This window comes from Hirsutella rhossiliensis, assembly GCF_020360975.1.
Source record: "Hirsutella rhossiliensis strain HR02 chromosome Unknown scaffold00010, whole genome shotgun sequence".
Lineage (NCBI taxonomy): Eukaryota > Fungi > Ascomycota > Sordariomycetes > Hypocreales > Ophiocordycipitaceae > Hirsutella > Hirsutella rhossiliensis.
Genome location: NW_025408676.1, coordinates 2,173,927 through 2,187,125, shown reverse-complemented (window position 1 = coordinate 2,187,125; position 13,199 = coordinate 2,173,927). Strand labels below are relative to the sequence as shown.

Below are 13,199 nucleotides of genomic sequence, written 5' to 3'. Positions count from 1 at the left end.
AAGAAGAAACAATAGTCTGCAGACTTCCCTTCTTACCTGGTTTCAAGCTGTATTACCTAGAGAGACCTAGGGACCTCAACTCGTTCGGACCTTCTTCTCGACAGCTGCTCCAAGACGTGGCACCCCGCATCGCCTGTCGACTGCCAGCACACAAGCAGGCAGCCTCGATCGGCCTCGACGCTCGTTACCCGCGATTGACGATAGCTGCCTGGCATTGTGTGCAACAGCAAATTTATTCAGCCCGAAGGGCGTTTGCCTTGAGGAACGAAAGGCCTTCTAACGTGTGCCTTGAGGAACGAAAGGCCTTCTAACGTGCCCCGCAGACCCCGCCCTCTCCCCCCAAAAGTTCTCCGCCCCTTGATTGGTCCCTTGTGATTGGTCCCTCCTTGCCTCCCTCCTTGTTGGTCGCTGCCCTTCCCCCGGCTTCTGTTGCCTTTTCGCGTGCCTTATCCCACCACTAGGCGCCTCCCACCCTGTCTGCCGCCTGCCGACTCTTCCCGCCTGCCGAACTCTTCATCGCGTCACCTAGCGCGGCCGCCTTGACTCTTCAGCATCACCGTCCAGCCAGCGCAACGCCTCCTCAACGGTCCTCTCGCTCAGTACCTCGAGCCTGGCCTGTGCGGCAGTCATCTCCTCGGGGACCCGGTTGCCCACCAAGTCTCTGTCCCGCACCTTGGACACGAGCATGATGCCGTCTAGAGTTCGGCAGCGCGATAGCTGCACGTACAGGCCGTACGGGTCGCACTGCGAGGGCACCACCGTTCCATCCATCTTCGTCGTCCGTGTCCTCGCAGCTCGAGGGCCACGCGCTCCAGCGTTTTGCCCTGCACCTTGTAGTCCGTGCACGCGAACGCTGCTGCGCACGGCAAACCCTTTCGGCTGACGTCGTTGCGTTGCCACGGCCTTTTTCGCTGGCACTGTATCTTAACGGTCATGGGTGTCAACAAGATCGTGCCCGGCGGCATCCCGACGAAGTGGAGATATCTCGTCGTCTCCGATTCGAGAATGATCCCCGCCGGCGGCCCGAAGTGGATCGTCATATCGGCCGAGATCCGATGCCCGGGTACGCCTTGTCGACAATGACCTCCACCGCCGAGTAGCTCGCGCCGTTCACTAGCTTCAGCCCCTGGTGGGTGTTGTGGTTCACCACGATGGGCATCCCGGCCACGAACATGAAGACGGCCGGCACCGGGATCGCGCTATCGTCGCCCTGGTTGAGTATCATGATCGCCTCTTCCTCCGTCGGCAGCTCCTCCTTCCACTTGTGCTCGGAGATGAAAATGCGCATCGTCGACCGCTGCTGGACCCGGAACGCCAGGCTCGCCTCCATGTTCAGGTTCCACCGATTCCTATTGAGCGGCGTCACCACGGTGATGCCCGTCTCCCAAGGGATCCGCCTTCCTCCCGGTAGCACCTTGAGTTGAGGAGGTTTAGATCCGTCCGATCCTGCACGCCTAGACGGATCCGCTTCAGCAGCCTTTGCAGCTCCGGGTCGCCGGCGGCGCGCATCTGCTCGTCCAGCATGACGACCGTCGTGAACCTCTTCCACAGTGCGTGCGCTTTGTCGTGCTGGTGACGCTGCTCGGCCTTGAACGAGTTGTCTACGTCCCACGAGATGGCCGCGCTAGGCTGGACGATCGACCTCTCTTGACCGGCCGGAACTGCTGAAAATCTCCGCAGAAGAGGACGATGGGGATCCCCCCGAAATCTTGCCGCGATCCGCGAAGCCGGCGAAGCCGCTCGTTCACGGCGTGCAGCGTCCGCGCCCCGAGCATGCTCACCTCGTCGATGACGAGCATATCCTTCTCCTGCCAATCCATTCGAGACTGGCCGTGGATGAACCGCTCCGCCTGTTTCGGCAGCCGCACCCCGTCAAGGTCTTTGACCATGTTCGCGCCCCCCCCTTGGTCTTTAGTGAACCCGCAGGCGGAGTGGATCGTGATGCCGTTGATCCGCGCCGCCGCAGTCCCCGACGTCGCCGTGATCAGCAGACGATTCGAAAGGCTCTTTTTACTGAACAGCTCGACGAGTGCCTCGATGATTCGCGACTTGCCGGTACCGCCCTCGCCACCGACGAACTGGCGCAGCTGGCAGGCATCGCCCCCGTCGGTCTGCTGCATCAAATCGAGCTGGCGGCATATTATCAGAAAAGCGATGGACTGCCTCTTGTTCAGCGTCAGCCGTGTTGCCAACACCTTGCCCGCCGCGAGGAAGGAGGTTGATGGGCCAAACTGAACGTCCATTCCCGCCCCTGCGTCGATAGCGGTCTCGTCGGAGTCGGCCATCGTCATTTCGACCTCGTCCTCCCGAAACCGGTCATCACCCTTCGCAGCTGCGCGGCGATCGCTTTCCCAGGCGGCGGGCGTGCTTTGTATCCCTTGGATCATCCTCTCCCTCTCCTTCGAGGCACTTACCTGCTGCGACTTGATAGCCTTGACCTGATCCTGCGGCGGGAGTGCGGCCCCGGAAAATACCCGCCCTGGCATGCTTAACCGCCTCTCCCCCCGTTCGATCAGCGCCGTGGCCTCGAGCTCGGCCGTCGAGCGCAGCGCCGATTGCTGAAACCGACAGAGCTGCTGTATCATTGCCATGAGCTCCGGCGACTTGGCCGTCACCTGATTCGCTCCCACTGCACCTCGGACGACGTCGATGAGCCGCGTTGCGTCTCCGATGCTGTTGGGCTGATATGTCGCTGCAGACTCCGCGCCCGCCTCGCCTGCTCCACCCTCCTCGACGTGTGCGACCGTCGGGTCGCCATCGCCGGACGAGGCTGCCCATTGCTTGGCGTCGCGTTTTGCGTCTTCGGCGGATCGTCGAAGCAGCTGCACGTTGTCGACGAGACATGATATTCTCGGGCCATAGCGTCTCGAGCCCGCGCCCAGATGCTGTTGATCTCACCTGTTCCTTCGCCCAGGAAGGACTCCCACGGCACGAACAGCGCAAGATGCTGCACGGCTGCCCTTCAGGGGGTGGGTTAGCCTCTCCGATAATGCCCGCTGACAGAGCAGTTGCCATACACACCTCCGGTAGCACGACTCGTCATCGTAGGTGAAGTCCTTGCTCAGGTAGCCGTCGAGGCAGACGGTAGCGTGCTTGCCCGGCCGCCTGAGCACCTGAACCCAGCGTCGTCCCGGCGCCCATCCATCCTCGAAAGACATCTCCCCAAGCCGCCCAGCTCTCGTCGTTGCCGATGCGTTTCAGTCTGACGATCGATATGTAGTCATACAGGCATAGGCCTTTCAGCAGCTCTCCCGGTGCTGGTACGCCTCGACGTGGGAGATTCTCAGGCCTTCTTCTTCGACGACGACCGACTCATCCAAGGTGTCATCCATAGCCGCAGCGCCACTGGCTTCTCGGAGATGCCGCCATCGCCGAAAGACTTCCCAGTACAGCAGAGAACAGTTCAGGTACGCCCACGCGCTGCTGTCGGTGAACTCGGCCGGATATCCGAGAAGGTGAGCGACGACCTCGACCTGTGATAGCGGACGCTCCGTGAACACGCGGTTCGCCACTCTCATCAGGAACTGTCGCGTCCTGTTCCCTTGACAGGGTCATCGGTGGCAGCGTCTCCGCCACCGTCCCGCCCTCCGTTGGCCGTGCCATCACCTGTTGAGGCGGCCAGGAGCTCGGCCGCGGCCGCCACACGCTTCCACACCGGGTCCTCCACCTTGGTCGCGTAGTTCGTGACATAATAGATGAGGGCCATTGTCTTGCGCTGCGTCGCAATGAAGGAAATATCATGGTTGTGCCGGAGCCCGACAGCAATAGCCTCGTTCCATCGATTGACCATGCTGTGTGTCCTCCGGATCTGCAGCACCCCGTCTGCCGTGAGGGCGGTCTTGTCGACTAACCTCCATGGCGCCTTGAACCGGCAGAGGTCCCTTCCGCCCTCCTTTGCCCAAGGAATACTTCACACAGGTCGGGCTATGCGTGTGCACCTGCGTCGCGCCGGCACAGAAGTTGGCCTCCTCGATAAACGCGGCCGAGAACTGCGCGGCGTTGTCCAGCAGGGAACCAATACCGCCCGTCACAGATCGCTCCGCTTGCACGGCGCAAAACTTTCCTGGTCCAGATCCTGCCTTGCACGTCAACCCGGCCCCACTTGGCCATCAGAAGAGTACTTCAGGCTCCCGGTGGCACATCTTAGGTAGGCATTCTTACCTCTGAGAAGACGCTATCGATGTATCGGACGATTCGCTCGCGATACGCCGCCTGATCCTCCCCGTGGATGTCGGCAAGCATCGAGCTGAGATGCGCGTTCCCGTGCAGCCAGAGCAAGCCGTGAACATGAAGCGCCCTCGTTCGTTCGTCTCCACGGCGCCATAGTACTTGCCGATGCGCCCGAATACCGACTCTTCACCGACCTTCACGTAATGATCGAAGAACAGCTTCATCTCGCGGTGGAAGAACACGGCCGAGCTCATGGGATCCGATATCGCCAGCCGTGCCCGCTTATACGCATCCCCAAGGCCTTCTAAGAACTCCTCGGCCGCGTCGGGATCGCGTGTGCGGTATGCCGCCAGTCGCAGCTTCACCGGGTTCGTAATGTCGTTCGGGTTGATGGTGAACCAGATGGCCGGCACGCCATATCCGACGATGAGCGACTGGATTTTCCGCCGCATATTGAGACGGACCTCTCGACATGGGCTGCCGGTGGCCGTAAAGCGAGAGGCTCCTGAGAAGCTCCTTCACGTCACCATCGGTCGTCTTACCCGAGCTCTCCAACTCGACCCTCGCCGCCGCTAGCCTTTCTGTGGTCATCGAACGCACGATGCGCTCTACCTTGCGGAAGTTCTTCCTCCCACACTCAACATGCTGACCCGGCGGTTCCTCGACCGCACCCCATGTTGAAGACGAGAAATGCGAAGATGTGGTGCAGTGCAAATCGACCACCATGGCGCCGGAGCACGATCTCGGCCCACGCCTGAAGGTTCAAGCTTCGAGACGATACGGGTCTCCGCGGCCGCCTCTGCCTCGACAGCCCTGCCTCGCAAGTTGGCCGTGACCTTCCCGCGTCGACCATGGTCTCTTCAACCAGCCTTGGTCCCCAACGCCAAATGGGAACAGGGTCGGGAACGTCCTGGCAAAGAAGGACGCCTCAAAGGAATCGGTAAACTCACCCCGCGAAACCCGGATGTATGGCTCACAACCACCGTCGCCACGCCCCGAACCCCGGCTAGGGACCCGACCCACGCTCGGGCCCGCACGGCCGTCGTCGGCACCTTCACCAACAGCGTCACAGGCAAACTGCAGCTTCTCCACGTCCGCGACGTCTGGCGGTCCGTCGAGCGCGAACATGCCAGAAGACGTCACCTCGTTGATCGCTGGAACGTTCTGGTCGGGGCAGGCGTCACTTCCATCGCGAACCGCGCCTTCTCCGTTGGGCCCGTGACCTTCACCCTGGCCGCCGGCTTCTTGTCCTTGGTTGAGCAGGGCGAAGAGCTCCTCGATCTCCACCCCCTCCTCGTCCACGGCGCGTTCCGTGGGCGGCACAACGTGCGCCGTCCGCGCTTTCTCCCACCCAGACGGCTCGTTCCGCTCCATACGATCGCACACCGACGACGGTACCCGTGTATCGAGTCTCCCCAGCTCTCCATCTCCGCCGCGTCGATCTCGATCTCGGCGTAGTGGGGGTTGTTCCGCTTCAGCCAGACAAGGGCCCTCTCGACCACCCGCCGCCTCACCGACAAGAGACTCGACAGGTCGCTCGGTGCCGGCTTCTCCGCGCCCTGCCACGAGATGTGGATCTCGTCCAGTGCTTGCAAAGGGGTGCGGGAGCACTTTGTGGCCAGCTCCTGCACATTGTTCGGAAACACCGTGATGTGGCCCTGACATGCCTCGGATACTTCACGCTCTGCCTCTGCCCGCCCGGAATGCTATATCTCGTGACAAACCCGTAACATGAGTTCAGCGAGATGAGCTTCTCTTCGACCGGCGTCAGTCCCTTGAGCTCATCGGGGAACATGTGCTCGCAGCCAAGGCGACTGTGAAGGTGGATCGCCGGCGACAGGCTCCTGCGCGCCAGGCATCGGCCACACTCGGCGCACACCGACACGGACTCGCCCTCAGGAAAGCAACTCCGGCATGAAAATGGTGAGCGGCCGCCCTTTGATACGCAACTTGACAGCCAATGATCCCATGTAATCTCCTCAACTCTCCTCTCGTACACTTGCGGTAGCACACCATGCAGGTCCGTATCGGCAACGTGCTCGCATCGTGGAACGCCTGATAGAAGTCTCGCACCGTCGACACCTTCCTCTCGAGCGGTATTGGCGTGCACCACGTCTGATCGTTAGACAATCTCTCCTTCAAGGCAAAGTCTTCCTCCAAAAAGCGCAGCACACTCGCCAGGTCTTCGGCCTGCAGCTCCCGTCTCCTATGCCTTCCGATTCCACTTCGGACCTGTTTTATCGGGCGCCCATCCCGGCTAGGAAGACGGGCTCTCTTCTCCCGCCTCCGGGACTGCCTCTGTCCGCGCAGCGAGCCGTCCGCTGCCTCTGCTGCGCCATCGTCCACACCCACCTGTGCCCTTGGCCGCCGAACCGGTCCCCGACGGAGCTTGGGCAAACCCCATGCAATCGATGCTGCAAATTGCGCCGTTCGTCTTAGGTCTTGGAAAGTCGTATCCTTGGGCTGGATAGGTCGGAGCGTCGGTCCTTTTTTCGAACGAACACCCGGGACACCGCCGGTCGCCGCCTTATCTCCCTGCCCGTCACCTTCAGGACCCTCTCCTGGGGCAAAACGGCCGATGAAGGGGCGGACTGTTAGAGCCCACTGCCCCTGGTCTCCACGTTCTGTAGGCAACACGAACCTCGGAAGCGGACTCGGTGACTGACGTTGCGCGGAATTTCCGCTGCTGACCAAATTACGGACTTCCGTGCTCTGCTTGACCGCAAACCGCCTCGCGGCGGTCTTCTCGGCAGTGACTTTGCGATCGCCTCTGCATGCTTTCTCCATGCGGTTTCTTCGACCGCAGACTGCTTAGGCTGAATCAGCCGGAACGTTAATGCTTCATTCGCCACTGATCTGTATCTCCCGAACCGCCCCAACCTTGTCTCCCGTGCTCCGTGCCCTTCTCGGAGTTGCCCTGTATCATCTCCGCACCCCGAAACAGGCACTCCCCCGTTCCTACCCTCTTCTCCATCCTCGACTGACAACGAACAGGCTCCACGGTGAGCGGCCGCCTCGCCTAGCTTCCCTGCAGGACTGTCCGCCATGCTACTGCCTCCTCGACGTCGACTAGCGTGGATTGGCAACAGGCTAGAAAGTTTTGGCTCCGGAGCACTTCCACTTGGATAATCTCGCTTCTTGGCGTACACTATTTCTTTCCGAGTGGGAAGCTTCCTAACGATCACTACTCTCATGGCCGTGGCGTTTCTTCCCTTATAATGCTTGCCTATGGTACCGAAGCGATGCAATACTACTACCCCTTTGTAATCCCCCATTTACCCTCCCTATGTGCGTCCACCGTCCCGGCCCTCGGCTGGTCTCCACGTGCGACCTGCTACCCCAGCTTTGCCAAAGGCGGCCCTTCCATCGCCGTGCTCTCTTTGCGCACTCCAGCGAATCCCTGGCTACTGCCGACCTCCGGCACATGGGGTGGCCGCGCCAACCGCCCGCCGCACACTTCCAACCATACTCTCCGGCCCTTCCAACGCCGTCCCACCCACCTTGCGCATCAGTTGCTCCATCAATATCTGCCACTCCACCTCGTCGAGCAACAGCCAAAAGGCTGCCGGCGATAACATGTCCACGGTGTCCTCGTGCAACCGGACTACCCGGCTAGGTTTGCTCCTCGCCACCACCAACGTCGCATCAACGGCCTTCATGCTAAAGCGACAGCCAGGATCCCCTGCCTGTCCTCTTGTAGTCGCTAGCCACCGGAGTCTCGACTTGCAAACCCTCTTGAGAGTTCTCGTGACCAACTCGCATCCTCCTCCTCAGGTCGTCCCCTATATCCGACTTCACCGTGTCCCAATAGTGGACTCGACACGGTCGGCACCCGCCTCGCTCAGCCGCACGCAATGCCCATCCAACTACCGACGACCGTCAAAAAGGGACCCCTGCAATACTACCATAACCTCTTTCTTTCCTTCACTCTCATTCGTTATTGTCGCCTTTGCTATCTACTCCATGCAACGATGACACCGAAGGGTACTGCTGGACTTTCTTTCTCCGCAGACTTACCCACACTAACCTTACTGTTCGCCGACCTCCAACTTCTCGCGACATAGCCATCACCCCTACTCAACTTCCAACCCCGGCTCCTACTTCACTCACGACCATAGAACCAGATGGTCGAGACTGTTCAAGAACCTCGCCAGCTCATTCCCGCATACCCCCGCTTCTGATCTATCACCTAGGTAGCATTCTCTGACTCTTAAGTCTCCCCGACCCTAGCCGCGAGCCCTCTTTCGAGCAGCAAGAAAACCTGCTTTATAGGATGCCCACCTCCACTCTGCGTAACCCTCATTTACACTTCCACGGTGACTACATCTGCCATGTTCTCACGATGTCGGCCTCCCAGATCAACGTCGATACCTCGTCCTCCCGCGGCAACCTCTTGACAGCCAGAAAATGCTGGCGCCGACATGTCCATGATGGCCTTTGTCCAGCCCGGCTGCCCGGCTAGGTTCGCCTACCAGAATGAGCATCGTGTCAAAGGGCTCAACGCAGAAACCCTAGCGAGGGTCTTCCTTCCCACGCCCTCATGGCTGTCGACTCCGGAGTATGCAGCAATCCGGTCAGATACTGGCAATCCATCGACCTGCATCTTCTTCAGCCTTAATATTTCCATATACAACCAACAGATAATCTCCTCGGAATGGACCGAGCAATGGTTCTTCATGGTCGGCCGTGTTCATCCCTTTGCCCTGACGTGGGAAATCGAGCGACGTGATGGCTTGAGTCGGACGATGATAACATCACAGAATACACCGTCCCCGCGCTTATAGTCCGCGATCACAGCTACCAACCGTGAGTCTATGCTCCAAATCTCTCTGTCGCCACTGCCCTCCCTGACGATATCCATAGAATTGTCACTCGCACCCTCAGCTCGGTGGATACTTTCCCAACGATACAACCCATTGTCTCCTTCACGGGACCTGTCATCGGCTCCGGCCGCGACCTCCTGCATGGAAACTCGGCTGCGGCCCTTGACGACACCCAGCTGAGCTGCTGCGGCTTTGTCCAGCTCTCCACCTTTATTTGTCCTGGGATTCCCGGCAAACCCCTTCAAGGGCTTTCACCCTTCCAAGTTTTCGTCATCTTCCCCATTCACGCTAATCCTTGGACCTCCCTATGCAAGAAGATGACCGAGAGGCGCGACAGCCAGTTCCAGTCGAACGCTCTCTTCACCTGTACGGGCAAAATCGCCGGCTTACTGGATCACCAGATCATGAAACATGCCCCGGCTTTCGACCAAGACTATATCTTCATCGTCGTCCCCGACACGTGGACTTTCCACGACAAGGCCATGTCCGACCAGGCTTCTGCAACACAACTACTGCCGACGACACCCAAGAGCGCGGTCGGCAATCCCTCGGACTATAGCGTTGCGTTGGCCAGGTTTACCTCTACGAAGAAACCCAAGGCCGCCCAAAGCCCCACCTCCCCCACGCCGCATGCTTCTGGCCCAGTTGATCCCCTTATGCTGGCATCAAGTCGGTCATTGCCCGATCCCTACCAAACCCCAACCAAGAGACCGCGACTTTCTCCCGAAACTTCCACCATAATCACCGACTGTGACGGTCAAGACTCCCCAAATCCGATACCTCCTCCTTTCTGTCCCCGGAAGACCCGCAGAGTCAGAGACGGACACCGAACAGGTCAATCACCAAGACACATCCGCCTCTGGCTCTATCAGACCTCCCGCGTCGATATCTTCCCGACCACTGCGCGCCCGACGTCCGCCCAAGAATATTCTCTGAACTTTAAAGCATCAAACGAAACAATACAACATGACAACATGTCTCATCATCCTCAAAATCAACTGCCAAAGGCTCGAATAGCACATTCTCTTCTCTTCTTGTTCTCCTTTTCATGAAGACGATCAAGTCAAAACTTCCCCAATATACTCCTTATTCTGTTTATACCTACGACTTATACCGGTAGCACATGTAAATTTTCCGAGCCTTCCACTCGCCCAGACATGCATTACCCACTCACATCTCTCTTCAACCCTGCCGTCTCTCCACGCCCTTTGAGTTTGCGCCTTTTTAAACCAAATTTTCCTCCAGCGGCCTAGGCTGCCTTCCCGACGCTCTGTCTCGGTTTCACTCACGATAATGCTCTACGTCTCTCGCCGTGTCTCGTATCTCGACCTCACTCTTCTTCCTGTCTCCTATCTACTGTCGCCAACTCTCTCTCTCTCTTCTGTAGCCAACTCTTCTCCGGTTCTCTTGTCGCCAAATTTCGTTCCGAAAGGCTTCTTTGCGCGAGCCGCGGCTGGCGAGCCTTCCTCTCGTATTCAGTCAGAAAGAGAGGCATAAAACCTCTTCTCATTGGCTAATTGGCCTCCCCTGTACTCAACTCGTGCGGGGAGTGGTCGGTTGGCAACGCCACCAAATGAAGGCCATGCCGCAAACCCTGAGCGTTGACTAGGTAACGAGCTAGCCGTTTCCGAGAGCTTTTCTTCAATGCAAGTTTCAAGCACACGCTTCCACTTCCATCGTGGGTCGAATCTATCGAACCCATCGGTTACTAACGGATTCTAGGTCAAATTTGGCTCCGCGGCCGACCTAGCTACAACATTCCTGGCACCACCTGCGGGTGTGTATTGCTGCAGCCACGCAAGTCCTCGCAAAGCCTCTGCCCGAGCAATATCTAGCAGTCTCGGTGGGAAAGAGGTGGATATATACGGTCAGATGGAGAACAATATGCCCGAGGCAGTCCGCAACTGTCGTACCTGCAAGCAAGATCTGCCCGAAGTCGAATTTCGAAGCGTCAAGGACCCTACGAAGTTTACAGGACAGTGTGCTAGCTGTAGGGCACACCGAAAAGAACGGGCAACCGAATCGCGAGCCGCCGTTACCGCGATGCGGAATATCGCCTCGAGACCATCGCTACGCAGAGCCACGAAGAGGACGGATTCGCTAGCTAACCTGACGCCTCCAAGGCGGACTGCGCCAACGCCTGCGTCTGTGACTGACCTACGACCTCCTGCCATGCCTGTTTTATTCCGTGGCCTGGCGCCTGCACCGGAACTGCCTATACCTCCGCTGGGGCCATCTACTCTAAGCCCTGTTGAGGACCTTCCCTTTTCCTCCTACCCTTGGCCTGCCAACAGTAGTTCTGGGCACGCCGATTCAAGACACTGCTTCTACAGCTCCTGTTGTGCAAGGCACTCCTATACCACAGGAATCGCTTCCTACCACTCCTTCATTATTGTCACAGGGTCATCACCGCGGCCGTTATACTCGTCAAGGCACACAGCCTCAAGCGCGGCTGTTTGATCAGAGTAGTGATCCGCCTTTACAGGTGACCTTGACTTGCCCGCCCTTAGTAAGGAAGATCAGGCGCTTGTGCGAGAGTTCTATACTGCCCTGAATGACGACAAGATGCATAGTTGCATTCGCTGCCAGGAGCGTTGGTTCGATATGAAACGAAATAGCTTGAAAATCTGCAGCCGCTGCATTGGTCGAGACAGGAAGAAAGCCCTCGACGAGCCCTACTTCTTCAGCGCTGCGAATAACCTCGACTTTGGGGAAGTCCCCGGCAATCTACCCGATCTAACGATGGTTGAGGAGATGCTTATTGCTAGGATTCACGTACACGTCAAGGTCCTACAAGTGCGTGGCGCTCAATACAAATATCGCGGCCACGTTATCCACTTTCTTCGCAACATTGGTAGGCTATTTGAAGAGCTCCCAGTGCTACCGAAGGAGCTAGATATCGTGCTCCTACGGCCTCCTAATATGGAAGGCGACCCTCGCTTCCAGCAACAGTTTGCTCGCGATTTCCGGGTACGCCGTTCATGCCTGTTGACCTGGCTGTATTACCTACAGCGCCACCACCCGGGCTATCGCGATATCGTCGTGAGCCAGGATCGCCTGCAACGGCTTCCTCTTGACGGCAGCATAGTTGCTTCCATTGCTAGCCAAGTGGCTGACATACCTGACGGCGAGATCCCACAAGGCCCTGTTGAGGAGGCCTTGGAAGAGGATCCCTGCGATGCGGACGCATCAGCGATCCCGAACTTGCAGGTTACCGATACCGAATTAAACGCCCTGCAGTCCCGAGTCCTTGATGTTGCCCCTGACTCTGAGCGTATGGCTAATGTTGAGTATATGTCGCATAGCGCGCAGGCTCACCACCAGATGCCATTGCCATCCATTCGCAGGACCCCTATCGACGAATTCAACCGTTCCCAGCCGCTGTTATCGCTTGCGTTCCCTACCCTCTACCCTGACGGCAAGGCCGACTTCGTGGAGCCTCGCCTACGGAGCATCACGTACCAGGACTACCTTGGCCATGCGATGAGATGGCATGACGGACGTTTTGCCCGCCATAAAACGTGGCCTTTCGTCGCCCTCAACACGCTGCTACGTGCGCAGGTCCGAAAGCGAAGTGACTACTTCGTCAAGCAACGCGACAGCCGCCGTCAACCCTTACACGCGCTGACCTAGAGGAAGCGATGGCTGAGCCTGATGAGCCAGAGGCTCAGGACCTGATCCAGTCGATCACGCGCCAAGCCGCGGTAATCAGGGGCACCCGGCCGTATTGGTATAAGCAAAGGAAGGAATTGGAAGCATATGCCTACAATCTGGGCAGACCTGGCCTTTTCGTTACTGCAAGTGCGGCCGATTACCACTGGGAATCACTATATCGTCACATGCCTCGATTCCAAGAGTGGAAAGCAGCTCCTGAGGCGGCGCGCATGGTCCTGTCCCGGCAACTACTGCGAGACAACGCCCACATCGCCGCCTACCACTTCTACAAGCGTTATACGCTTCTACGACTATTGTCCTGAAGCAGAAGTTCAACCTAACGGACCTTTGGGGCCGCTATGAGTGGCAGGGCAGGGGGTCCAGTCACCACCATGGCCTATATTGGTTAAGTGGCCACCCAGACTTGGATCCTGACGATAATCGATCCGGGAGCGATTTGCCCGTATCTGGGGATATCACGTATCTGCCGTTAACCCAGAGCCTCATCGAATACAGGCTCCTGGGAAGGGAATCCTGATCAGCAATCTATTG

The 13,199-nt window shown here is 58.4% G+C and overlaps 2 protein-coding genes across 2 annotated transcripts; one reads left to right on the top strand and one right to left on the bottom strand.

Moving 5' to 3' along the window:
- Positions 1-1,036: 1,036 nt before the first annotated feature.
- HRG_08610 (PIF1-like helicase domain-containing protein) lies at positions 1,037-5,965 on the bottom strand (the record flags this gene model as incomplete). Its single annotated transcript, XM_044867081.1, has 13 exons — positions 1,037-1,349; positions 1,415-1,601; positions 1,643-2,770; positions 2,899-2,960; positions 3,022-3,113; positions 3,309-3,541; positions 3,607-3,862; positions 4,162-4,246; positions 4,354-4,636; positions 4,713-4,751; positions 5,040-5,510; positions 5,561-5,828; positions 5,891-5,965. 13 exons carry the CDS (start codon positions 5,963-5,965, stop codon positions 1,037-1,039), a joined length of 3,492 nt encoding a protein of 1,163 aa, XP_044717968.1.
- Positions 5,966-8,600: 2,635 nt separating this feature from the next.
- On the top strand, positions 8,601-9,929 carry HRG_08609 (uncharacterized protein; the record flags this gene model as incomplete). The annotated part of the gene is made up of 4 exons (XM_044867080.1): positions 8,601-8,895; positions 8,955-8,976; positions 9,034-9,662; positions 9,811-9,929. The coding sequence occupies 4 exons, from the start codon at positions 8,601-8,603 to the stop codon at positions 9,927-9,929; spliced, it is 1,065 nt and encodes a 354-aa protein (XP_044717967.1).
- Positions 9,930-13,199: the final 3,270 nt, after the last annotated feature.